This window comes from Thunnus maccoyii, chromosome 6 (genome assembly GCF_910596095.1).
Source record: "Thunnus maccoyii chromosome 6, fThuMac1.1, whole genome shotgun sequence".
Classification (NCBI taxonomy): Eukaryota; Metazoa; Chordata; class Actinopteri; order Scombriformes; family Scombridae; genus Thunnus; species Thunnus maccoyii.
Genome location: NC_056538.1, coordinates 25,386,926 through 25,412,687, shown reverse-complemented (window position 1 = coordinate 25,412,687; position 25,762 = coordinate 25,386,926). Strand labels below are relative to the sequence as shown.

Sequence of the window (25,762 nt, the reverse complement as noted above, 5' to 3'; positions counted from 1 at the left end):
TATCACCTTGTGAGGCAAACTTTCTTACTCACTTACTGGAGTCATGTTTCTGGCCAACTCTAAAATTTAAAAGTTAATCATTCACTCACGTTTTAGCTCTGTTTTTGGTCTCCACCAAACCTAGTAGTAGTTTTCTTTTAGAAAATAGCTGCCTGCAGCTGTCCAATCAAAACAATGAGTTGAAAGCTGCTAGAAGGCTCCTTAGAGCTGAGGGGAATTACAGAGTCAAGTGATGATTATAAGTTACCCCTTTCACATACAAGCAGTCATGTGAAGGGCTGAGGTTCAGTATATGTAAAAATAATTACATTTGACTGCTGTGTGTTTCAAACATTAGCCATGGTATAAGACAGAATATCAAGGAGCAAACTCTTGTTATTGCTTTAATGATCAGTTATGTATTTTTGTAGGAAATCCCTCTGCATATTCGTTCACTCAGAAATATGAAAATATGTGCTTCCTCACAGTCTGAATCCATAAATGTCACAGTTATCATTGCTGCTTCGGTCTAATGGTAATGATTTCCCAACCCCTTTTCACTTCTCTTCATGCCGAGATCTGAACAGTTCTGTGGTTCAAAATGTAAATGAAAGCAGCCTGCACTTCAAGGGAGGGACCATTTGTGCAGGCTTTGTTGAATTAATGGAAACAGTTTGTTTATAACATTTATTGTCACAATTTCACATAGTTCAACACTTTCATTCATCTTTGGCTTTATTTTATATGGTCTGTTGTTGAAAAAGCCAGTTGAGTATGATTATATGCAGCCCTAATTTTCACTATTATTTCATTCTATTTTATTTTTTGTCGCTCTGTCTCTATGGTATTAGATGCTGCAATGACCCAGTTTCCCAACTGTAATCAATACAGTGTCATCTTATTCATTTGACTCCAGTTCCTCAGTGCTGCATATGCGAGGATCAATACCAGCATGGAAGAGGTCAGGTCTTACACTGGTGCTTGGTGGCTCCACAGTATCAAAGCCTTTCAAAGCTTACTGATTCGATAGTATGCCTGACAAATGCCTGACAGAGCCTGAAATGCAAAAAAAGACACTCTCACTCTAAATATAAATCAGTCACATTTTCAGCTAAGTCTGGTTTAGGACTTGCATTGCATATGTACAGCAGTCTTTGCTGTTGTAATTTTTTATAACTTACCCAGTCCTGTGTTTGTGTGGGTGAAACATGCTTTTAATCTTCCTCAATGTCTGTGCCACTGATGGATGTTGGAGGAAGTCTCAGCTCAGTGTGTGTCTCTGACTGCAATTATGCCAGAAGAGGAGCAGGCAAAGTTCAGTTCAGTTCAGCATTTGGAGGGAGGAAGAGACAGAGAAACATACCTCACACCGTTCAGATAATCATTTGGGAAGTAATGCTGCTCACCTTCAGTTCCTCCATATCAGCTTCAGTCTTGTCAGGATTGATGACATCAGAAAGACATGTTTTTACTTTCAGAATTTCATGATCTGGCATACTCAGCGGATCAATCAAAACCTCATAGGGGACAGCAGGATGCATCCAGGATGAGGAGATGTGAACGCTCCAGCTCTCAGATTGCCCAAATGTCCCTGTAGAAAAAGACCAAAATTATATAATATATAATATAAATATATTAATGGTTTGGCGAATTGCACGACATGGTACTGAAGGAATATGACATGGTCAAAACTGTGGCTTCTCAAAATGTCACAAAAAACTGAATCCATTACACTGAATTCTCTGCAGTGGTGCCCTATCATGCAGCACATCCCCTGCAACGCCAGAGAAAAAACTATCTTCATTTCTAAAATATTTTAAATCAGTTTGAAAACTCCAAATCACTGTTTACCATTAACATACTTCAGCATTTTAATGACATTTCTTCACATTCCAATGATTTTTCAAAAAGGTGTGCAAAAATGTTAAAGTAGATGTGTCATTTTTTCTGTCTACTTTCTGTAAATCGGAAAATTATCAGCTTCCCACAATATGATGTTACATATAAATTAAAATAACTCAGCTCTCTGTCCAGTTATCTTGTAAAAGCTATGTATGCAATTTCAGTAAGTGGTTGGCCCAGAGAGGGATTACACTCTTCCCTTTGCTGCATAGGAAGATTCAGAGAAACACTGCAAAGAGTCAGTGAGAGTCAAGTCTGGACTACCAAGGTGAGCAACAATGGTTTATGGTCATTTAATTAACTGTCATTTTGGTTGTTTGGAAAAATGCACAAAATAATATGAATTGAAGTGGTAATTTCATTTTTTAAATTTTTATTTATTTTTTTACAATTAACACTTGAAATGATGAAGACACTTGCAAATGGGTAATAAAAAATGTAAACCATACTTTGGTGTTTCATTTGACTTTTTTAAGATTTCATTAAACTCTTATAAGGTTTTTTTTAGATGATATTGTGCTTACATGGTTCATTTTTTAAATTAACTTGTGTTATTAACAAAAAGGAATTGACACACAGCAGTAGAGTCACACTCTCGTGTAGGAGTTCTGTTTGTTCACCGGCTCTCTAGGCAAAACATAATTAAGCTGCCATGTAGTTTGCAGTGTGCTCTGTACTTGATGGATATTTGAAGGTGACACAACACATACACAATGTACAGAGAGTGGGAGGTTGGGGGCCCAGCAGCTCATTTTTGCCCCAGGGCCCCCTAGTATCCATGTGTATAGTCACACTAGAATGAACATACTATATATAAAAGCATTTCCACCTTAAGCACTGCACCATGCTCAAGATTAATGCTGTTTGCATGAACATTAATAATATCTAGGATGAGAGGATTGGTGCATAATGAAACCCACCTATGAATTCTCCATGTGCACTCCAAAGGCGCACAGTGAAGTCCATGGATGAGGTAAGCACCACTTGATCATTGTCAACAATCTGCAGGCTGGACCAGAATAAAGAGATGAATGAGATGCAATGAAATGGGAGAAGGCATTTCTGGCAGAACACTCTAAATCTTCCAGTGTGTTGGTGTGTCTGATGGCAGATGCACCCCGGGCAGCATCTCACCTATACTGATCGTCTATTTAAGACCTTCCCACACACAGTTTCTTCTACACTTTGTGTGTCTGTCGCAGCAATAGACTGAGAATGATTGGCTCCATTAAGGATGTACCCACCAGGAGCTTTAAATATACAGCAAGCTAAAAGTTACGGAAACAACAAGCCTAACTGCAGGTTAACTGCAGTTAAACTTCTAACAAGAAGAATTTGAACTATAACAAGTCACGAATTTACTTCACATACCCAGTAACTCTGCTGGTGTGGGCACGCCAGAAGTTTTCAGCTGAATGAATGTAAGGGGGAAAAAAACAAAAACAAATTCAAACTATGAATTTTCAAATATTTATTCATGGGTTTTTTGAGTGTCTATTAGAGGCAGTGGCAAGAAAAAGAGAAGCTAACCTCTTGGTGGTTTTTGCTCAGCGTCAAGAGCAAATGTCTCTGTGTCATAAACATAGATGTAACCGATTCTGTCAGCAGCATACAATATGTCCTTGTCTGTCTTAGCCAGTTTTGTAATCTTTTGTTGGAATCTAGACTGCAAAACACAAGTGAAAAAGAAATTCTCATGAACAATTACACCAACATATCACCAGCTCTTCATATTCATTATTTCACAATGACTCTCACATTCCACTCACACTAACTGAATGAAAAAAATGGACAGAATCAATTAGTAACACCTCACAGTTATCTCACCCATGGTGACCAAATATTACCTTCCATGCAGACAGATAATACATTTCCAAAGATAATAGCCATCTTCAAATAATCTAATATAAAAAAATTAGAAAATGTGTCAGGCAACAAACTGTAGAAACTAATCACGAAGAAATTAAAGTGCATGAAAATAAGAGCGCCTGAAAATTGGTAAGAGCTGATGTTGCTAGGTAACTGAATACAAGTGGTATGATAGTAAAGCCAAAAAAAATATGTGTTTTAGGGTTTTTTGAAATATAAGCAGTTTCTGTTCCAATTGGAGAATGTCATACATGTTTTATTTCAGCTTTCAGGACACACAGCTGCTTCAGGTGCCCCCCTGTTCACCCGAATATTAAAGTGCTCTGCTTTGCATTGTGTAGCTGCAAGGAAGGTACTGTACCTGCTAATTGTTCAAAAACTAGAGCAAAGCAAAGAAACAGGGCAGTATGAGTTGTCTTATTCTTTGATCAGCAATTTTGGAAGTAGGAAGAAGAGAAAGACAAGTAAGAACTTGAGTTGTATCCCTTGATATCTAAAGGTGAAACAGAGGAATGTTCTGTGTTGAGTGAAATATCTTACAGCCTTGAAGCTGCTCACAAATTTTCCTCCACTGAGCACGTTCCAGAGATTTATATAACCTTTAAAAGAAAGCACATCACTGACACTGTATTGCAAGAGATTGTAATGGATTATAAAGTGCAATCATGCGCTGTAATTAGTGTTGTTCATAACACTGACCCATGGCCCCAGACGTCAGGAGAGCTGTGGTCGAAGAAAATTGCTGTTACTTGGAGTTCTTCAGGAAAATCATGCTTGGAACACTAGTATCCAGTCCTAAGAGAAAAATATGAGACAAATGAAATGTTCTGATCATAGCAGGTTTTACGATCAGAGGAGATTTGATTGATTATAGTCATCATTCACTTCGAAGCTCGAAAACCACCTTTAACATTTTGGTGTTTATCCGGAAGAGGGCTGACAAACCGAGTCTGTATACGTCCAGAAACCACATTCCACACTATAATCTCTCCATTATAGCTGCTGGTGGCCAGGAGAGACGGGGGACAGTGTGTCACACAAAGGATATCTCCTTTATGGCCATTTTTCTGAGGAAAAAAGAAAGTGTGAGTGTCTCTTAATAACTGAGGAATAAAAAGTTTATGGCAGGGTGAAAATTTATTTGCAGTGCAACAGGCCAGCATGATTCTATTTGCATTTTGTCATGAGTGAATTATTTTGAAGGATTCCTGTCCTTGTTTGAACATGAAAAGATATAATATCTCCTGTTCCATCACTTCAGCATGTGTTTAACCAACTATGGAAAGTTATTAAAGCTTCACTGTTTATCTCTTACACTGGCAGGGAAGATAGGCAACATTTTTGCTGTCTCTTCTTTTAAAACCAAGACATATTTTCAGACAGATAAAGCCTGATGTGGTATTAATAATGGTACAGGCCATTAGTTTTTGGGAGCATTCTGAGAAACAGGCTTATTTGCTTTCTTGCCAAGAGTTTGATGAGAATATCACTCTCCTGTCTGTACAATAAACATGAAACTACAGCCAGCAGCTCAGCAAAAAGAAGGGGAACAGCTAGCCTGGCTCAGTTGAAAGGGAACAAAATCGGCCTACCAGCAAACTAATGAACACATCATATCTCATTTGTTCAGTCAGTGAAAAAAACAAAAAAGTATAAAAATGACGGTTACTTTCGGACAGAGCCAGGCTAGCTGTTTGCCCCATCTTTATGCTAAGCTAAGCGGCTGCCAGCTGTAGCTTCATATTCAGTGTTCAATTATGATGGTGGTATTAATCTTCTCTTTTAACTAACGGCAAGACAGTGACTGGTAAATGGACTGCATTTATATAGCGCCTTTCTAGTCTTCCATCCACTCCTCTATGCTACATGCCAATATTCACCCATTCACACACATATTCATACACTGATGGCACAGCCTTCAGGAACAATGATGTGATAAGAATATTTCCCAAAATGTCAAAATAATTCCTTTAAACTTATCAATTTAGACATGTTTAAGGAGTTTGCCATCCTCACAGAAAAAGTGGACAACTAAAAGGTCACAGAACTGTTCACCAAAAGACATGATGGAAATGTTTCTCTGCATTCTAGGGAGTCTCATTAAACAGCTGAGAGGAATCCTCAATAAAAAAATAAAATGTTTCATTGTGGCTTGTTTCAAGCTGTATATGAATGTCAATGACTTTCCACGCAAGACCAGATTTCGTTTACAGTATTCTGGCCAAGTGTGTCACACATTTTGGAGCAGCAACTGACTTGATGTTAAACCCCCTGAGCAAACAGACAAGCCAAACATTACTGCTGCCACTGTACTTCACAGTGATACAAAATGATTCATCTTAGCTTCATGTGCTTATTACTCACTGAACTCCACGGGAATGTTTCATTGGGGCAATGCTTCCAAAAAGAAAATGTACACAACACGAACCAAATCAGGGAAAGCAGAAGGCTTTTTTTTTGACTTGGACACACATTAGTGAATGCTATTGTTTGCAAGCTGAAGTGAAAAAGTAAGCTGAACAGGGCCATGTTTTCAAATTTAATGAGATGTAACACATCACTGACCATCTGCAGAAACGGATTAATTCACAGTGAACCAGAGGCTCACTGGCTAAAGGTGGTAGACCTATATATACATATATCAACCCATTGATCTCCCTCCTGCTGGCCATTAATGAAAACAATTTCAAGAGAGGGCTCTGCAGATAATCAAAGGGGTCACTTTTCTTACTGGCCACTGTAATGCAATCTTCCTACTCTGTTAATGGCCCTCTTTGGCATGAGTGTAACCGCCAGCCATAATGAAAGACATGGCAAGAGACTGCGCGTCACCTCCTCCAATGGATCATACGACATTAGTGAGAATCAATTTTCTCTCCTAGAGCACATGTAGAGAGGACAATGCCCTGCTGTCAAGATGACCAAATTGAACAGGTAAAATTAGATAAAAGAACTGCAATCTACTGTGTGATTTTATTGGGGTCTGTGAGAGACCTTGAGAGAAAAACGCTGAATCAAACACTACAGTTGGTGATTTTACCTGATAATGAAGAGAAGTTTCAGTTGATTTCATTTTATATTAAATGTTTTGAATTTTTATAGCACTGCAGAGTGTGATACGGTATACTGTGTCATTGTATCAAAGAGCTTCATTTATTGCAGAGATGTAGTAAAAAGTGAATTTACGTCTTTCTGCAGTGAGCTAATAAAGTTTACAGTCCTGTTTTAAAACTTTATGTGGATCAGAAGTACAGAATCTATTTTGATTAAGATAGTGTAGTAGCTGTTCAAAATAAAAGTCTACAGCCACCCTAGTCACACTGTACTGTACTTAGACACAGCTTTGCTTTGAGCTAAATGTTAATGTTTAGCCAGTAAATGTAATAACATTTGCAAATTTGCACAAAATACAAAATACAGTTGAGGCTGATGGGTATATTTGGACATAAACCTCATGTCTAAATTTCATCCTCTTGGGATCAAATATGCCTGTACAAACTTCCATGACAATCCATCCAATAGTTGAGATATTTCAGTCTAGACTAAACCATCCCTGGAGCCACTCCGCAAGCATGGCTATAAAATGTTGCATTTTGCCTGATTACCCCTTTTTGCAGTAAATGAGGAAAGCCAGGAATCCAAACTTAATATTTTCCATTTCAAAGTCCTAAATGTCACCTGCTGTGACCCAATGAATTTAGCTATAGGATATATTATGGTCTAAAGGTTGGGTGATCATATAAACAGACTAGTTTCATTCTCAATGAGATATCCACCAAAATGCAAAACCTAGTCTGACAAAATGATCAATAGTGAGAAAAAGATCCCCAAAGTCTAGCACAAGTTGTAGTATCTGTTTGACGTGCCCTGAATAACAAAACAGTGACATTTTGGAGGGTGGACTCATCTGCATTTCTAATGCAGATTTTTTTCAAAAATAGGTCTAAACCTTTGATCTGACTCAAATCCGATATCATTTCATGTGCAAAACAAAAACATGCAAAAAAACAGAGATAACCCTATGATACATTGTAGTGGGAGTGCAAAGGTACGTTTGGTACACACCTGAACTGAGTCAGTGGTAAAACCGTCCTTACATTTCAGTGAGTGTTCAGACTCTCTGGAGCAGTCATAAACTACACGATTACTGACAGGTCAAAGCATGGCTTTGGCTGGGACTTTGACTCAAAGAAAAACTATGTGGTCTGATGACATCAACAATTATGAAAAGAATATAGGAGAAAATTTTATGAAATATGACCATTAATTGTAATGTATTCACAGTAGATTCTCTCTCTCTCTCTCTCTCTCTCTCTCTCTCTCTCTCTCTCTCTATATATATATATATATATATATATATGGATATATATATATATATATATATATATATATATGAGTACATGTAGATATAAGCAGACATAGGAAAGAAACTAAAAACTTTTCCAAATATGTAACTGAAAATCTCAAAACTGAGAGAAATGGAACAAAGGAAAGAAGAAGAAAAAAGGGAGGCAGGGGGTATGGAGTAACCCGCTGCTCAAGTTAAAAATGTTTCTGAAGGCGATGCTGCAGTGTAGGACAGAGATCAGGAAGGCTTTGCTATCCATCTCTCTCTGAGCTTTCCAGCCAGTCAGCAAAAAAACGATTCTTAGGACCAAAGGCTACAGTGTCCTCTATGTGTCTGTGTAATATGAACACAGAACCAGCAGGAAACCTTTATCTTCACAGCCCTGCAGGTGCACCGCTGACTGAGTCAGAGCATGAACAGACCAAGCACCCCTGCTATATAATGCACAGTGACTAGACAGGTAGGAAAGCAAATGCACTGTGGTAAAACGCATTCTGCATACACATACAGACATGAAGTAGATGCAAATACACATGACCAAGTGCAGGTTATAATATATTTGAAACGTGACTTTACATAAAAACACCAGTGATGGAAGTATTAACATCCTTTTCTTTAGTAAAAGTGGCAATACCATACTACAAAAATACTCCATTACAAGGTCCTACTTTCAAAAATGTACTGAAGTAAAAGTATAGAAGTATTATCTGCAAAACTATACTTATACTTCAAGTATCAAAAGTAATAATTATGCAGAATGGCTCCTTAACAGATTCTTATATTGTTATATGTATTATATTATTTGATTATTATGCACTCAAGTAGAACTGTGTGTTAATAGTGTGTGTGAACAATGTTGAGCCAATTTGAACTACTTTATATACTACTTGGTAGTTTTCTATATTATATAATAATATATTCATATATACTGTACACTGTCTGTCTGAAATAAATTTCACTGGGGGGAAACAAACCCTCAGTCAGAGCCCATCAAACTACTTATTATGTTGGGCTGCCTGAAAATCTAGTTATTGTCAAAAGAGTTTTCTGCTCATTAATCACCAGATCATCCTGCCATGAAGGCCGTGGCCTCTGGATATGATGAGGGTCCTCAGGTATGTCCTGACAAAATACAGCAGCACAGTCAGCACGTAAGAGACATTTTCTAACTCAAAATTCAATACATTTTGTCAAGTTTGGATCACAAAAATAGTAGGTGGTAGAACATCCTTGTAAACCAGACAGTGACAATGAGTTCTTTTGCTATTGTCTGGTTTTATAATGAAATTCAAAACAGGCTATACAGTATGTGGCACGAACTATCAGTATTCTTTTGCTATTGCAGAATGGAGTTCAGCTGGTAATGACAATGTAAACAAATGCAAATGGGATGTGATATGTTGAAGGGATGGAGGAATTGGAGAAATAATTGGACTTGGATTCCTGAAATACAACTGACAAAGAAGATAGAAGATATGTCTTTTCTTTTCTTTTGTACTCACTGAGTAAATGTCAATCTTCCGGTCCTGGCCGACAGACATCACATAGCTTCAAACATAAATTGCACAAGCTCAGCATGGCTTAATATTTATACAGAGCCTGGAACATTTACCAAATACCAAATCATTACTTACGAATTCCCGTGAACTTTCAAAAAGATGCAGTCGCACACCTCGTGACATTCACCATCTATAAAGGCAAGATTAGAAAAAAAAAACATTGTTTCATAATTATTGGAAACTAAAAACTGTTCTTTTAAAAACGTTTTGTTTTGAGGAAGTAATGAACATTTACAGTTCGTACCCTTCTTTAGGGTCTTTAGGCACTGCCCATTGTTAAAGTTCCAGATCTTTAGACAGCCCTCTCTTCCCCCTGTGATGAGTCTGCAAACACAAGAACATACTGTGCTGTGATGAAGTGAAGGGTAAACATATTTCATATTTCATGACAAGGTGACTCTTATACTGTACCTCCTCCCTTTGGGGTCAAAAGTCATGCAAGTGATGGCAGACAGGTCATGTGTGCCACCAAACTCAAAAACCTGACGTCCAGTGTCAAAATCCCAAACTTTCACCACCTAAAGCCAGTAACATTTCAAATGAATTTTACAGTTGATATTCATTTGGTTATATAAAATGTCCATGTTCCACAGACTGATTTCATTTTTCACTAGAAATGTGAAGCTGGTCATCTGGGTCCGTGATGTTGTAAAGTACTAATTTACTCACAGATCCCTCAGTGCAGCTGACAACTTGACGAAACTCCTCACTGTAGCCACAGCACATTATAGGCTCATTATGTGAGACATTCAGGCGGCTGCAAAGCTGTGGCCTCACAGAGGGAAAAGATAATAAACAGTGAGATGAATATTAAAGCACTACATTCATCACTAAGACAGAAAAAACTTCAAATCTGTATCTTTTGGGTAAATCTAGGATATTCAGTCCCTTAATAGGAAATCTACTACATCATCAGCTGTCTTATTTTAGAAGTATGACACCTGACATATCCATAAATTAGCTCATTACAGCATTTTCAAAATATCTTTAGAGCACTTTGGAGTCTATGATGAATAACACACAAAGACATGAAAACCAACCTTATCTTGAGGGACAGCACTGCCATGCAGTCTGCTGCAGTATAAAGGGATTTCATAGCTGGGGAATATGAGCATGCAGATATGTCACCGTGAATCCCAGTGGCCTTGGGGTCTGCTGTAAACAGGCAACACTGATCTTGAATATCCCAGATCTGAAATGGGAGCCGGTGAAATGTCATCAGTAGGTACTGCATGTACAGTCATATGAATATTGTATTAATTTTGTATCATTTAGGGCAGAAAATATCACAAGTGAAACATAAGAATTGAGTCATGCCCCACTTTCACAGTGCTGTCTATGGAGACTGAGAAGATCTGACTGTCTTCTGAGGAGATGCAGAGGTAGATGATAGGAGCAGAATGGCCTTTCAAAATCCCAGTTGGTTTTCTGAAAAGAAAAAAAGAAACATATATTTATTTGTCTTTTTGATTTATTAGTAGGAGAGCCAAATAAAACATGGTTCCTCACCCAGAAAAATGTGGGTTCCACATGCGTATGAGTCTATCCATGCCTCCAGTAACCAGCAGGCTGTGCTTCTGACAAAGATCAAACGTCTTCACACCTTTGTAGATGGTGAAGACTGTCTGGTCACATGATGCCCGGAGCTGTGGAGTCCAGCTCAGCTGGACCTTCTTGGTCTTACCTTCATAGCAAGCCTCTCTGATCTCGCTCAACTGCTGCTCAGCGTCCGTTAAAGGCAGCACACAACCTTAAGAAGGGAAAAAAAGCATTTTATTACAAGGACATGTGTACAAACATCAATCAAAACATGCTTTTTGGAGCAAGGGTGAGTCATTATGAGAATGACTAAGCTGACAAATGGACATGCCCACGTACACGGGAGATCATGCACACACAAGCTGGCACTGATGGGTGGATTTGTGATAGATGAGTCATCCCTCACAGCTCTCCTACAAGGGCGCCTCATGTTCAGTACAAATTTTAATTGCTGCTCATATAGAACTTGATACTTTTTATTATCATCTTCAATTTTCTATTTTGGTCTTTCATTACATAGAAACATGGCATGTGTAGGAATGGAGAGGTAAGTATGTGTTTAAGCACAGGTGACAATAATGAACATCTTGGATTGATTGTTATTTTTGGGCATGTGCAGAACATATGCCAAAAAAAAAAAACCAACGAAAAAAGCCAAAGAAAATAGCTTAACATAAATTACCTATAACAAGAGATGAAGCCTCTTCATTTGATGATGAGATAACAGCTTGGAAACTTGGCAAATATTTTGCCTAAAGTCAGAGAAGAGAGTTAGTTGCTCAATATTGATTGTTATACTGCTTTGGAAGATATTATACGTTGTCACTTGGCTAAACTTGAGTATATTTCTTCAAAAAATAAACAGAAGTGAAGTGTACACATAGAGTGGAAGGTAAAATGTCACCTGTGTCACCCAGTCCTGATGAACCTTCCATCTCACAAATGTCACACTTGGAAAGAGCACTGCATTATCAATTGCTATGTTGGGCATATTTTCAATCTTTGGTAATTTATTCCATAATCTATAAAAAATAATAGTTAAAATTCACAGTCAGACCTCACATTTTCTAGTACACATCCTTACATCCACACACTGTATATAATTTCTCTGAAAGGTAGGGAACCTATAGGAAGCAATAATTTTCCACCATATCTTTGAAGTAGCCGTGCAAATATGACTCTCAGACTTCACAGTCCATACACTCTGTTCCAGTATAACCTGAACAAAATAAGTGCATTAGACATGCCAAGAATCCAGCTCACATACAGTACATGTATATGAGTTTTCATCCTGAATACACTGAAATGTGCTTTTTAACTGAAAAAGAATGAATGAATCAATAATTGCTGCCTCTCTTGAGCAACTAAAATATACAGACACTTACATACAGAGAAATTCATAAAGTCAGATATATTTACGGTTGATTGAGGAAAAAAAAAAAAAATCAATTGAATAAATAATAAATACACAGTAAATCTTTAACTTTCCTTTAAAATATGTAAAATTCAGCAAATTGCCATCTGTCGCTATAAATTACTTTGCCATTAGAAATTGTTGATAACACTGCAACCAATATTCTGCTCTAAATATCTTCCTATGAAAGCTGTATATTATGCTGTATATTTCCATATTTTTGTGATATAACTGAAAGCTTATTTTTTACATTATTTCTTACATTATAAAGAAAAGATGAAAATTACATTGCATTATATTTGCAGCAAATTATTTGCTGCAAATATATATATAACAATTATGAAATAATGAATATCTTTATTATTCATCTCATTCAGTTAAGTGGTTCTGTTATTGTATGTATATAAAGATTTGCTTTTACTTCTTTGGCAAATCAGGCAATCCTATTACTCTTATCACTATAAATAATTCTGATTCTGAGTGTGATTTCATTTATTGTAAAATCTTGCAGCAATGACTACCACTGGTAATGTTAATATACTCTGTAGAGGGTTCCAAACCTTTTACTCAACGAAACAGGTGTTATTCTGCTCAGGATTCAGTAAACATGCAGCAAATGTTGCTCACTCATAAGAAAGATTCTTGTTTCTTTTTCACAGACTAATTCTTTTTGATCAGCCAAGAACATGATCTAGGAGGGAAGCAAGACAGCACACATATCTGATTGGTTGTTAATGGTTGATGTCACCCTCTGAGTTTTCTTTGGTCACCCAGCTGTGTAGACAATCAGAATTTAATCACTGACAGAGTGGCTGGCGGAAGATTTGCTGGCAAAAATGCTCAGAACTTTCTGATACAAATGCAGTATACTACAAAAAATGTGTATACTGTTAACTATGATACTTTGCATCCTCTCATTCCTGTTCAAATGTTACCAAAGTACAATAGGAGGAGGATTAACTGAACTAGAGAGAATAGGTCCAGTAGAAGATTAGAAAAATTACATTACCTGAGGGTATCTGCAACAGAAGATACTAAAATGATATTCACACATCCCTGCATCACAAATAAAAACAAAATAACCTATCACAGTATGAATCAAGTGAGATATAATGACTGATTTTTGTCTGATAATTGGATTTGGTTTCAACAAAAATACTTACCTCAGTGTCTCCATACAGAATGCAACATTTATCAGAGCCTGTGTAGCTGTGGGCAAAAACACAAACCGTCACATGTTGAGACTTAGTGGAACATTTGGTAAGACATTTGATCGTGACATGCTGTTTTTGTTGCTCACCCGTAGTCTAATGTCAAAGGGACTGTGTCTAGTGTATTGATTTGGCAATAAGGCTCCAGAGTGGAAAGCTCATAAAGTTGTATCTCTCTGTCCCTGCATGATAGGAATGACAGGTACAATAAACAAACGTATAGACTGGTAACAAGGAATCAGTGCTTAATCAATAATCTAGTCATTTTATTACACCTTTTTTCATATTACCCTGTTCCGATCATCAGCTTGTTGTACTCTGTCATCAGAGTAAAATCACTTGCCCACTTCGACTTCCTGTTGGCAGGTCCATCATTCTGTGATTAATGAGCAAATCCATTTGTTAAGTTTCTCACAATTTCACGTAGGTGGAAACAAGACCACGAACACATTTACAGTACCAGTCAAAAGTTTGGACACACTTTCTCATTCAAGTGAATGGGAAGGTGAGTCCAAACTTTTGAATGGTTCTATATATTACAATGCAATCCATTATGATATACTTGCAATAAATACTTGAGAAACTTAATTTGTGTCAATTGCTTGTCATAAAAGCTCTGATTTAACTCTAATTTCTGAGGTTGTACCTTGCATTGATGATTTCATATCTTATTAAATTCGTGGTGTTCATGATATTTTTTCCCTACTATACAAATAGAGGAGTGACAAATAAAATGAATGCCTTACAATGCCTTTTGTACATATGGACAATATTAAAGGCTAAGTCTGGTGATATTCTGTATTTTTTTTCCTCCGTAAATCTCACGAAAAAATCCAAACCAACATTGAATCAGTACTACCGACATGTGTTTCCTGTGCAGCCAAAGCCTGATACAGCTTATTTCTGTATGTCATAGACCTCCATTTTTATTAAAAGACTGTTAAAAACACATCACTGAGCAACACATGTGCACTGAGTGACATGTTCTTTCGTTACCATGAACACAGGCACTATAGTTTATTCAGAGTCAACTCCACATACCAAATCTATACTAATCTGCTACTGAAAATGGTGCTCAGCAAATGCAAAATGTACTCTTTCTTGCGTAATTATTGCTACAAACTATAGTGCCCGGCTTAACAAAAAGAAAAAATGTAGGATAACATCAGACTTATCCTCTAAGATTTCAGGTAAATGTACAAAAGTTCAAACATACAAACATGTGTTTGGTCCTCTGAAGTTTAAGTTCAGGACTCCAATAGCAAACAGCTCCATCTTCTCTCACAGTTATGATGGTGCCATCATGGGTGGAGCAGATGTTGATGATGGGAATACCGTGACACAACGCCTTCATGGTGGCTGGCAGAGTGAAAGCCACCTGTTTACTGCGTCTTGCTGCTTCCTCCTTCTCTTTGTACTCCTGTAGCATGTTTGTGCAGAACTCACCCTGCATCACATTAGTTTGTGTTATAAAAGCTCATACTCCAGTGTAATACCAGAAATTTCTTCATTTCAAGTGTACAATACAGGAAAGAAAAAGAAATAAAAGAAAAGTAAGAAAAAAAACCCTGAGATTATTTTAAAAGTCAAGCAGTACAGTCAAGGCTATAACTTGGGAAAGCATCACCTGGGTGTCAGCAGAAGATAAATGCGAAACAGTCAAGTTGGCACTAGAAAAGCTGATTTAGCCCAAATCATTGTGTCCCATTTCATGGTGGCCTAACTTTTTATTGTAGATTCCTGGTGTTAGTATGCATGGCAAAGCGTTATAACTATAGCAATTTCAGTTGCACTGAATAAAATGACTGTAGGCTCCATAAGAAACAAATATGAATTTCAACTCACCCATGAAATCCTTCCCTGGCCTGAATAATCAATCTTCTTAAATAACCCTTGAATTTGTGCATTGCTCTGTGAAATTCAAAGAACAAAAGAATAAAGAACAATGACCCAAAGATGATAGTTAATGTAGAAAAAATGGCATAATTAATCAGGTTATTGCTAAGTCTGGTCCTTAATTGCAAGGATTTGAGTCACACAGAGATGAGAGAATCTGTGAAAGAGTGACAGGAAGAGAAATGTGACACGGTCTTACTGTGAAAGGAAAGCCCAAACACTTCGTCACTATATGTCCAAAATTCTTCGCATCAATGGATCCCAAACCTCCTGTTTCAAATTCCTTTATAAAGAAAAATACAGTCAAATCGCCCAGAAATGAAAAAAACAGACTATCTGTTGTTGTTTTTTTTAAAAGATGCCATTCATACAGTACCTCAAATGCTAGTTTCAGTTTCTGGAGGTTATCAAGTGAAATCTTCTCATCAATCTAATTGCAGAGAGGAAAAAGAAAAAATGTGTCATTACATAATGACACACACCATTACTATTATGCTGGTTGATTATGAATATTATAAGACAACAATTGGAGGACAAAGAAGATTAATATGTTTGAGTAGCGCTAGAAAACCAGTATTCAAGTTATGGCAAAATGCTCCTTTTATTTTTTCAGTCCACTCAAATCCACTCACCAGACAGTTCAAAAAGTCTGAGTGCTAAAAATACAAATCAAGGTTAGAGAGGAGATGTTAATGGCAATGGAGAGGAGATGCTATGTATAATTATCAACACACATGATTAGGGCTCCACCTCTGACTGTTAATGACTGTCTGTCATGGCCACCACAAGCAGCCACCAGCTACAGCATGACATGTCTCAGATGACAGGCCATGCTGTCTGTGTTAATGGCCTCTCTCCACTTTGCCATGGTTTCCTAGCAACGGGTTCTTGATCCATGACACTCTTTGATCTATCATTAATAAATAACAGGGATAAACAGCCTAATTCCTCAAGGATGTAACTAGAGTCGTGGGTTCCCAACGGTATCTCCTGAATTGAGGAGATAATTGTTTAATCGGTCAGAGTGATGGAAATACTGAAAGTGTTCATATAACCTCAACTGCTTTCCAAATCCCTTTATTAGAGCTGCATAACTTTGAACTCTTGAGTCTGCTCCGCCTAATCTGTTATGGCACATTGCTCATTACATTAAGCAGGAAAGTGTGACTGACATCTGCAAACAAAACCCACAAACTTCAGCTGGTGCATTTGCACCAGCCTCCTATGTCATTCTATCATTCATGTCAGCTTGAAAGCTTGAGTTTGAATCTACTGTGGTCCTTTTAAGTAGTTGGCTCAGCAACTGTGTTTGTTTTACTTTGGCCTGAAACATGACATCCCAGGGACTGGGATAGATGGTCCTGCCCGATGCGCTGTCAGGCTGCAAGTAAATTGATCATCAACTTGATTTAAAATGGCATTTTTGGCATTACTTCACATTCATTCTGCTGGTGAGACATGCTTCTGCTGGAGTTGAGTTTAAGTACTTTGGAAAGTGCATACAAACTGGCAAGCATAGCAATGTAACACTCTAGTGACACCTTGAGGCTAAAACTGGCAATTTGAGAAAAGTGACTCATTGGGGAAAGGTGAAAAATTGTATGATGGCACAAAATAATCTAGACTTTTTTGGATGGATGGGTTGACATTTAAATGGCTCGCATTCACTCCTCTGAGCTCACATTCACAGAGATGTTTTGAAAAATGTACCTTGAGGCTGTGGGTTGAATCAATAGAGTGCTGGTGCTGTTGTCTCATGATTTGAGCCTTGTCTCCAAGTGTGACAGAGTGTCTTCGTCTGTTCTGTTTCAGCAGCTCTCGCACCAACCATTCAGGCTGCTCTTTTCTGTCCTCGCTTACACCCACTCGTCTTGATGCTGAGGAGTCATCTGTGACTTTCTCACCCAGACAACCTAGCCCCGAAGTCTGTCTTGTCCTTTCTCCTGTGCTCCCCAATTCAGAAAGGATGCTGGGAGAATTTAAACTCTGTGTCTGTTATTTTGATTAAGTGCAAGCATGTTTCTCATTATTATCATTATGGGTAAATTTCAGCAAGTAATTGTTTTACCCCTAATTTAAAGCATATGTATATCTGTGAGAATAAACTTCACTTGATTTGATGTAGCCAACATTGCAACCAACTTCATCTATTTAACGTTAGGAATGTGACTATGAATCCCAGGTGACTTCCTGTATTACATAGTAACTGCTCAGTGCTGCCACAGATGGCAACTCCAGCACCATGACAACAGTAAACATTTTCTGAACAGGACAAAGAGGAATACATGACAGATAAACAATTCAATACCTCATCCGATCATCTTAACATCCCTTCCGGGGAGATTAAACCTCCTGGTATAAAAATGTGAATTAAATTGGAATGACATTTAACAATAAATGCGTGATTTGTTGTGCTGAAAGACCAACAAAAAAAACAGCAATTACCTGGGCACATGTAGGGTTTCTAATCTTCCTGAAGCAGAGGAAGAGCGAACCTTTTTTCCCAACGGCATCCTTGTGAGCTCTTAAAGGCGTTGTAAAAAGCAGAGTTAAGTGCAGCACATTTCCACAGTTACACCTTCAAACAGACCTTAATCAAACAGACTACCTGACACTCGCTCTAACATTACACCCGAGCAGAGTAGGTGGCCCTGGTAACTAAGAAACCCAGAGTGAAAACTGAGACTACAAAAGTAAAAACAAGACACTGCATTTCCAAAGAGAAAAACAGCTTAATTGTCTTATTAAATCTTAATAATACTAATATATATTGTGCCGTTAGATTGCAATTTAATCAGTTTAATATTGTAGCAATTGCAGACAATTTTTATGTTTTTTTAATTGCAACTACTGAGGGAAAGAATAAAATAAACAAAAAGATTATTATAAGTAAAGATTAATAATATTCCTTGCAAATATTTCATAATTTAAAACAGAGGAATGATTAATACCTAACAAGAGCTGTCACTGCTGGTTTTTTTCTGTGCAGATAGAATCAATTAAATCGTTGCTTTTATTCTCTTTCTCGTTGTTATCAGGCTGCAGACAGACTGCATAATGTCAGATAGCATTTGAGGGGAATTTGGGGGCGATGACACACGAAGGGAGACAATTTTCATCAGGCAGAGATGTTTAATTATCACAACAGAGTTACACAGCAAAAATTAGCAAATGAAATGTGTAAGAAAGATAAATATAAGCAGTTAGGTTTAAAGAGGTTCTGGCCAACTTGATATCCACTCTGGTGAGCAGGAATTGAGCATCACAGCTGGAAGTTTCTCCCCATTGATTGGATGAGCTTCTTTACTCAAAACTGTTTTTACAGCCTCCTTTTCTGGAAACCCAGAGACAGATACTCAACATGAGTTACTTGTCTGTCAAAATCAGTCAGCATTATGTCAGAATGCTCAAACATTTAAATGAGTAAGGTGATGCTAACCTTCCTCGGGTACAACTGTGTGTATCTGCTGCAGCTCCTGGGGCGGTAGTGACTTTATCACAGATGTGACATTAGTGATTCTCTTTCCACAAAACCTGTCATAGGTTGTCAAATCCAATCCTTTCTGCTGAGTGTGAATGTGCCTTTGCACAACAGCTGGAACTGCAACATATAGAGGATTAGATTTTAATGAATTCTATTTTTTTTTTACATTGTTTACATGCATTGTCAGTGTTTTTGAGTTTACATGTACCTATACCACGGCAGGCCACACTATAATCTCTTTTGCGGTGACGGTGGGAGTGATTCCCCAGCAGTTCAGGTCGTTGCATTGGCTGGCGGTAATAGTCCTTCATCTCTGTGTCAGTAGAGAGCAGCACTTGACACTTGCTGTGCAGAGGTGCGGCTCTTTGTTCTGCTTTATTAATGTGATAATATCTTGTCAAACAAGTTCCATGACAAAATGAAAAGAAACTGTAGAGAGAAATATTATTAGTATAGTGATGGTTTAATTTATACATCCCTGACTGCGTGAATGTTATTACTTCAGCTGTTCTGACATAATTTCACATAACACAGAACTAGCCAGCAGACTTCCCCTACCTTGAGGCAAGCCCATGAAGTCACATCTGTAGGTGGACCGGTACTGTGCTGTCAAAGCCTTACGGATCTCCCCCTGAGATGGGGGACATTTCCAAGGGAACCTGCCAGAGTCAGAGCTTCGTGTGGTGTCCCTAGGCAGCCTCCACATCATGAAAGACTTGGGGAAAATAGCTTGATTTGAAGGTTACAGTGCACTGTGAGGGGTCGGGCATGGCATTCAACATTAAATGTAAAATCTTCGGCTGAGGCTTACACAGCCTAAATACCAACCTGACTTGGATGTGGGTTGTTTCTCCTCTGTCCTGAGGCTGTTCCTGTGCGAATGCATTCAGGTCTACAGGTTGGCTTCCAGCAAAAATCCTTATTGTACACAGTTGAACCAAAGGGTCCAGATTGTGAATGGGAGTCTATAAATGATGTTGACTTTGGGGACCTACATCAACATAGACAGACATACAGTTACACACATACAAAAAAAACACACAACTGCTATATACCTATGTAACTTCACCACAAGCCTAGAAATCCATAAATAGAACTTACAGCAGAATCTCTGCAGCTGAATTAGGTCGATAAATGAATTCTCTTCTATGAGATGTTTCGTAGGGATCCCACCACTGTTTCCCCTCTGCAAAACAATTTTAATATTAGAAATGTAGCCCTGAATTCTTGATATACAGCATATTCTTGTCATTTTGGGGCAGTGGATTGAATAAACCTCTCACCACCCAACATGTCTAGACAGTAAACACAACCACCTTCACTCACATCAGACTTTCCCTGTTATACTCACAATTGTCCCAACACCAACAACAGCAGGTAGGAACTAAAATTACCCAATGCAATGACATATGAATGAGGAACATGATAATATTTATAGTATATAATACCATAAATATTATAATGAAATAAAAACTACTGGAGTAATAATAATTAAATTAAACTCTGAAACAGTCCAAAATAAATCAAATGCTAATCAAAATTTAGATTAAATTGTTTCAAGTTGGTTTCTTTCTATCTTTAAATCTCTTCGGTTTAACATTACCTTTGGTTGCCATTGGTGACCACTGTTTTGGTACCTTGTGTTACGGTTGTTTCTGGTGTAATGTACACCTTTTCATTTGCATTCCAGATGAAATTTCACTTCATGGATTTCTTGCTGAAATGGGTCACTGGTAAATGTAGAGGCTATGCCTGAGTCTGAGCCACTATGTATAACAAATAGAGATATATCTACATGCAGACAGAGCTGATCTCAGCATGTCTCTAGGTGCTGTGGTTATGGAGACCTACAACATTTGAATGGCTGTGAGCTGCTCAGCAGGGGGGATGTTGCATTAAAAATTAATGGGAAGTAACTGATTACATTTACTCAAGTATTGTACTTTTGAGGTACTTTACATGTGTAATTTAATTTTATTCTAGTTTATCCTCAACTCCATGAAATTTGAGAAAGAAATATTGTGCTTTTTACTCCTCTGCTACTATATGAATACTTAATACTTGGCAGATTAAGACTGACAAAACATGAAATCATCTTATAAAATGACAGATTGTGTGTAAATTAGTTCAGATTCTTGCACCCATTAGCTCCTTTATTTCGGGGAAAGTCGATGTTTTACATTTTACTGTTACTACATGTTACTATTCTGAAAATATAGATATTTATTTATATATGTTATAAATATTTAATGTCATATTTTCTAATTGTCTCTTATTGTCTTATCGGATTCACACTCAATTTTATTCAACCAGCACAAGCAGGCCAATTTTCAATTTATATATATATATATATATATATATATATATATATATATATATATATATATATATATATATATATACGCATACTGTTTATATATTTAATTACTAGCTGCAGAATTAAAATGCTTCTTAATTTACACGTTTCCTCATATATTACATATCAGCAAACTATTCTTATCAAATAGCATCAAAACACCTTTTCAGAGCGTTATATTATTATATATTGCATAGTGTATTATTACTATTATTATTGTATCAGTGTGTACTTTTATTTATGGCTTAATTTCAAACTGTGGTATTATTTTAATAAGGTAGACTACTTCTTCCACCACACTATTCTGCTGTTGTTTCCCATCCCAGCGTCATTGTAACTTGTATGCATCTTTTTCTTATTATGTGGATAATGAACGCTGTCTGTAATTCATGTTTAGCGCCATCGTCTTGCATCGCCCCACCGTGTTTTGGACAACCAACCGTACAACAAGCAGCACTGAGATAGCGAGTGTCCAATAAGATACTCCACGGAGTTGGCGGCAGCCAATGTCCGACAGCCGGAGCTCGACACGCAGGATAAACACAGAGGGATCCTCACAGCCGGAGAACCGCGCATTGATGGTGCTTTCTTCCCATTGTTTGAGACGTAACGACGTACAGCCGGCCTCATACAGCGTTTTAGGGGTAAGCGTCATATATGTTAACTTATTAACCAAGAGACTAGTATGTAACATTATCTGTTATGAATGAACCAGCGGGCTGTAATATGTATTCTGCAGAGTACATCGGGGTTGTACATGTTTAGTGGCATGACAGAGCTGGATAGGATGCTAACACAATGATGTTAAACATTGTCTTGCTAATATGGCGACGTATAGTTGCCTGACACTGACATTAGTTGCGGCCATAAATAACAACCACGATAAATTATAACTCCCCCCAATGGCTAAGTTAACGGCCACTCTTGTGTTAGCGTAACGTTTACGTCCGCTAATGTGTTACCAGCTAACGGCAACAAGCTAACTCATGCCTGCTGTTAGCCTGGCACAAAAGCTAACACAACTTAACACCGCTGACTGGTGCTGAAGCAACCCCTACGGCGGTGATACAGACAGAGCATCTTTGTCTGAGATCATCGTCACTTTGATTAAAACTTTAAATGCGATAATCTGCATTATGCAGACAGGCCATTGCGCAGAAATTTTAGGCCTGAAAGCAGCCTGCTAACCATTGTTGGTGATCTAATCAGCCATTTTAATAATCGTCTCATGGATACGAGCATGATGATGAGCCTGTTTGCTAGCAGTTTGCTACTAGCTAGCCTAGCTTCATGGCAAGGGGACACAAAGCAAAGAGCGGAGCCATACTGGCTAACAGTTAGCGAACGATCAAAGAGCTAATGCTAATTTCCACATCTACACCTCTAAACTCGCTAGCTACACGTTATATCAAGTGGAGGCTACAAGATACAGTTGCATGTGCTCTCACTAGCTCTATACTATGTCACCGTGAGTGCATGCTATAAGCATCACTAAACGAACTTGCAGTTGGGAGTAGCTTAGTAGTTTAAGAAGCAGCATGTTGACCTCTACATATAATGGATCATCAGTCACCCCAGACACCCCCCTCCCACCACCCGATTTTAAACAATAGATGGACCTGACAAAGCAAGAGGCAGACAATTGAGCAGGGAGATATTTAGATATTGCTTGTGCTGCTCCAAAAATAGATTTGGGATATATTTAATTCAAAACATTCTCTTTCCCTCGCATATAGTAAGCCAAGATGGTGAAGGATCCAAAGAAGCCGAGGGGCAAAATGTCCTCATATGCCTACTTTGTGCAAACATGCCGAGAGGAGCACAAGAAGAAGCATCCTGGTGCCAGTGTCAACTTTGCAGAATTCTCCAAGAAATGCTCTGAGCGATGGAAGGTTGGATAAATTACACTGAGATTCTTTTTAACAATATTTGTCTTAATCCAATATTATTTTTCAAGCAGTTTCGATGTTCAAGATTGTAAAAAAAAAAAAAAAAAAAAAAAAAAAAAAAATTGCTTTTGTTTTTCCACAGACCATGTCACCGAAAGAGAAAGGCAAGTTTGAAGATATGGCCAAACAAGACAAGGTGCGTTATGAGAGGGAAATGAAGAATTACACACCCCCCATGGGGCAGAAGAAGAAGCGATTTAAGGACCCCAATGCACCCAAGAGACCACCGTATGCACTATAATCAAGTCGCTCCAGACTAACTATTTTTTTCATTTGTTTTTATGATAACTTGGAACACTGACACATTACCCCCCCCCCCCCCCCCCCCCCCCCCCCACAGGTCTGCATTCTTCCTATTCTGCGCCGACTTTCGCTCCAAGGTAAAAGGTGAGAATCCCGGGCTCTCCATTGGGGACACTGCAAAGAAGTTGGGAGAGATGTGGAACAGCTCATCTGCAGAAAACAAGCAGCCATATGAGAAGAAGGCTGCCAAGTTGAAGGAGAAATACGACAAGGTAAACAGCCTTTGTCTAATTGAAGCTTGACTTGTTTTTGTGACTTGAATAAACCCGGTTTATTGACTTTCAAGTATAGAAAACAGTAGGCTTCTCTGTTTCACTGAAACGCTTGCATTCCACAGGATATCGTCGCCTACCGCACGAAAGGCAAAGTGGATTCAGCATCAGCTGCTGCTGCAGATGATGATGACGAGGATGAGGAGGAAGATGAGGGAGAGGAGGACGACGAAGAAGATGATGATGATGACGAGGATGATGAGTAGTTCGCACAGGGACGGGACCTGAAGTTTTGTTTATGCCATATAACTCTAATATACTCAATTCACCATCTTGAAACAGAAGTCAGATTGAACAAGAACATGTGTATATTTAATGTTTTTAAGATGTACAGTGTTATTCTCCTTTTTTTGTAAAGTTAACACTACATATCTAAGTTTGAGATTTTCTAGTGGTAGTTCTTTATCCCTGCCATATTATGTAACAATTTAGGAGGACTACAAATCCCAAAATGAGAGTAAGTAGTCTTTAGGTGTTAAAACTCAAAAATGAGATTTCTGAGTTGGTAGTGTATTTTTCTTTATTTTGAAAAATATTTTTTTATGTGCTGTCCCAATGTCTTTTTATCGTTCTTTGAATACCACTCTAATATCAAATGCAGCTGTCGACATTCAAGAATGTCTTCAATAAAGGTCGTTTTTTTTAAGAGGTTTTGTTTGTTGTTGTGTTTTTTTTCCTCTTATTTTATTTTTTTGTGTCTCTTATACTACCAGTCAGTCATCACAGACCCAACTTGGAGAACATGGGGCCTTTCAGGTTTACAAGACTAATTAAAACACTGAATGGTGTTTGATGCTTTTCATTTAAAAATATAAAAATAAAAAATATAGCTTATCAGTGAATAAGTGCAAGATCAAAGCTTGTTCATTCTGCTATTAAATTATTAGAGCTGCAATGATCAATCGATTGACAGAAGATTAATTGCCAACTACTTTGATAATCGATTGTTTTGAGGTTTTTGTTTTGTTTTTTTAAGAAAAAATGGAAAAATTCTCTGATTCCAGCCTCTTAAATGGGAATATTTCATGGTTTCTTTAGTCCTCTATGACAATAAACTGAATATCTTCAGGTTGTGGGCCGTTGGTCAGGACAAAAGATAAATTTTGAGTTTTATCTTGGGCTTTATGGAACAGTCATTGACGTGTCATCATTTTCTGACTTTTTAAAGACCAAAGGATTAGTCATGAAAATAATGCATTGTAAATGTTTGTATAGTTGTTATATTTATTGGGACCATATACAGTGTTAAACTTAAATGTTAACACTTGATGTACTGCACCAGAGTTAGCCTATAGCTAATTTTCAGTCCCTGCAGTCCCTTACAATTAAAACATATAACAGCACAATAACAAACGGTACAAAGCAAAAAACACACAGGACACATTATACAAAATATAAAGCTATGCACAATAGCACATTACATACACCCACAATGTCAACTAGAAATGAATAATGTAAATTTGTCAAATTAAAAGCAAGATTATTTGCGTTCATGAGCAAATTAGATTCAGTGGTTGCAGAGCTGAGTAGTTTTCAGTGATACAGCCTTAAACAAACATGTTATCTCGCTGTATCTCGTTTGAAAAGTGAATGAGGTCTTTCTGGTTGATCCTTATGGTTTGAACAACCTGAATCCAGACGGTGGTGCTGTATTAAGTAAAATGTACAGTAGCGAAAAGGC

At 37.7% G+C, this 25,762-nt stretch overlaps 3 protein-coding genes across 5 annotated transcripts; 1 reads left to right on the top strand and 2 right to left on the bottom strand.

Moving 5' to 3' along the window:
- Positions 1-679: 679 nt before the first annotated feature.
- Positions 680-18,237, bottom strand: wdr95 (WD40 repeat domain 95). The gene is given in 30 exon segments (XM_042414401.1): positions 680-1,035; positions 1,161-1,262; positions 1,386-1,570; positions 2,802-2,890; positions 3,253-3,292; positions 3,412-3,547; positions 4,291-4,349; positions 4,450-4,545; positions 4,655-4,817; positions 9,161-9,220; positions 9,601-9,646; positions 9,733-9,787; positions 9,902-9,981; positions 10,069-10,175; positions 10,327-10,429; positions 10,698-10,849; positions 10,980-11,085; positions 11,167-11,407; positions 11,879-11,948; positions 12,101-12,218; positions 13,620-13,666; positions 13,774-13,819; positions 13,911-14,003; positions 14,112-14,197; positions 15,038-15,268; positions 15,667-15,732; positions 15,917-16,000; positions 16,094-16,147; positions 17,428-17,686; positions 18,163-18,237. Coding segments are annotated over 29 exon segments (3,009 nt in total). The 5' UTR covers positions 18,231-18,237; the 3' UTR covers positions 680-1,035; positions 1,161-1,193.
- A 592-nt stretch (positions 18,238-18,829) lies between these two features.
- LOC121898892 (testis-expressed protein 26-like) lies at positions 18,830-22,187 on the bottom strand. Of its 3 annotated transcripts, none has more exons than XM_042414396.1 (7): positions 21,998-22,187; positions 20,303-20,387; positions 20,030-20,192; positions 19,760-19,916; positions 19,410-19,574; positions 19,157-19,318; positions 18,830-19,051 (listed from the first exon to the last, which is right to left on the bottom strand). In XM_042414396.1, exons 1-7 carry the CDS (start codon positions 22,185-22,187, stop codon positions 18,927-18,929), a joined length of 1,047 nt encoding a protein of 348 aa, XP_042270330.1. In that variant the 3' UTR covers positions 18,830-18,926. The 3 variants fall into 3 exon arrangements, with proteins under 3 accessions (XP_042270330.1, XP_042270332.1, XP_042270333.1); XM_042414398.1 differs by having other exon boundaries at positions 19,410-19,571; XM_042414399.1 differs by lacking the exon at positions 21,998-22,187 and adding an exon at positions 20,805-21,498.
- Positions 22,102-24,729, top strand: hmgb1b (high mobility group box 1b). Its single transcript, XM_042414400.1, has 5 exons — positions 22,102-22,201; positions 23,294-23,449; positions 23,589-23,734; positions 23,847-24,021; positions 24,147-24,729. Exons 2-5 carry the CDS (start codon positions 23,303-23,305, stop codon positions 24,285-24,287), a joined length of 609 nt encoding a protein of 202 aa, XP_042270334.1. The 5' UTR covers positions 22,102-22,201; positions 23,294-23,302; the 3' UTR covers positions 24,288-24,729.
- The last annotated feature ends 1,033 nt before the right edge of the window (positions 24,730-25,762 follow it).

Coding starts and splice junctions, on each gene's coding strand:
- LOC121898892 (XM_042414396.1), bottom strand. CDS start 22,187: ATGAGGCCGGCTGTACGTCGTTACGTCTCAAACAATGGGAAGAAAGCA. Junction 20,193..20,302: donor TCAGCTGCAGAGATTCTGCT/GTAAGTTCTATT, acceptor ATGTTGATGTAG/GTCCCCAAAGTCAACATCAT. Junction 19,575..19,759: donor CTTCATGGGCTTGCCTCAAG/GTAGGGGAAGTC, acceptor ACATTAATAAAG/CAGAACAAAGAGCCGCACCT.
- hmgb1b (XM_042414400.1), top strand. CDS start 23,303: ATGGTGAAGGATCCAAAGAAGCCGAGGGGCAAAATGTCCTCATATGCC. Junction 23,735..23,846: donor AATGCACCCAAGAGACCACC/GTATGCACTATA, acceptor CCCCCCCCACAG/GTCTGCATTCTTCCTATTCT. Junction 24,022..24,146: donor TGAAGGAGAAATACGACAAG/GTAAACAGCCTT, acceptor TGCATTCCACAG/GATATCGTCGCCTACCGCAC.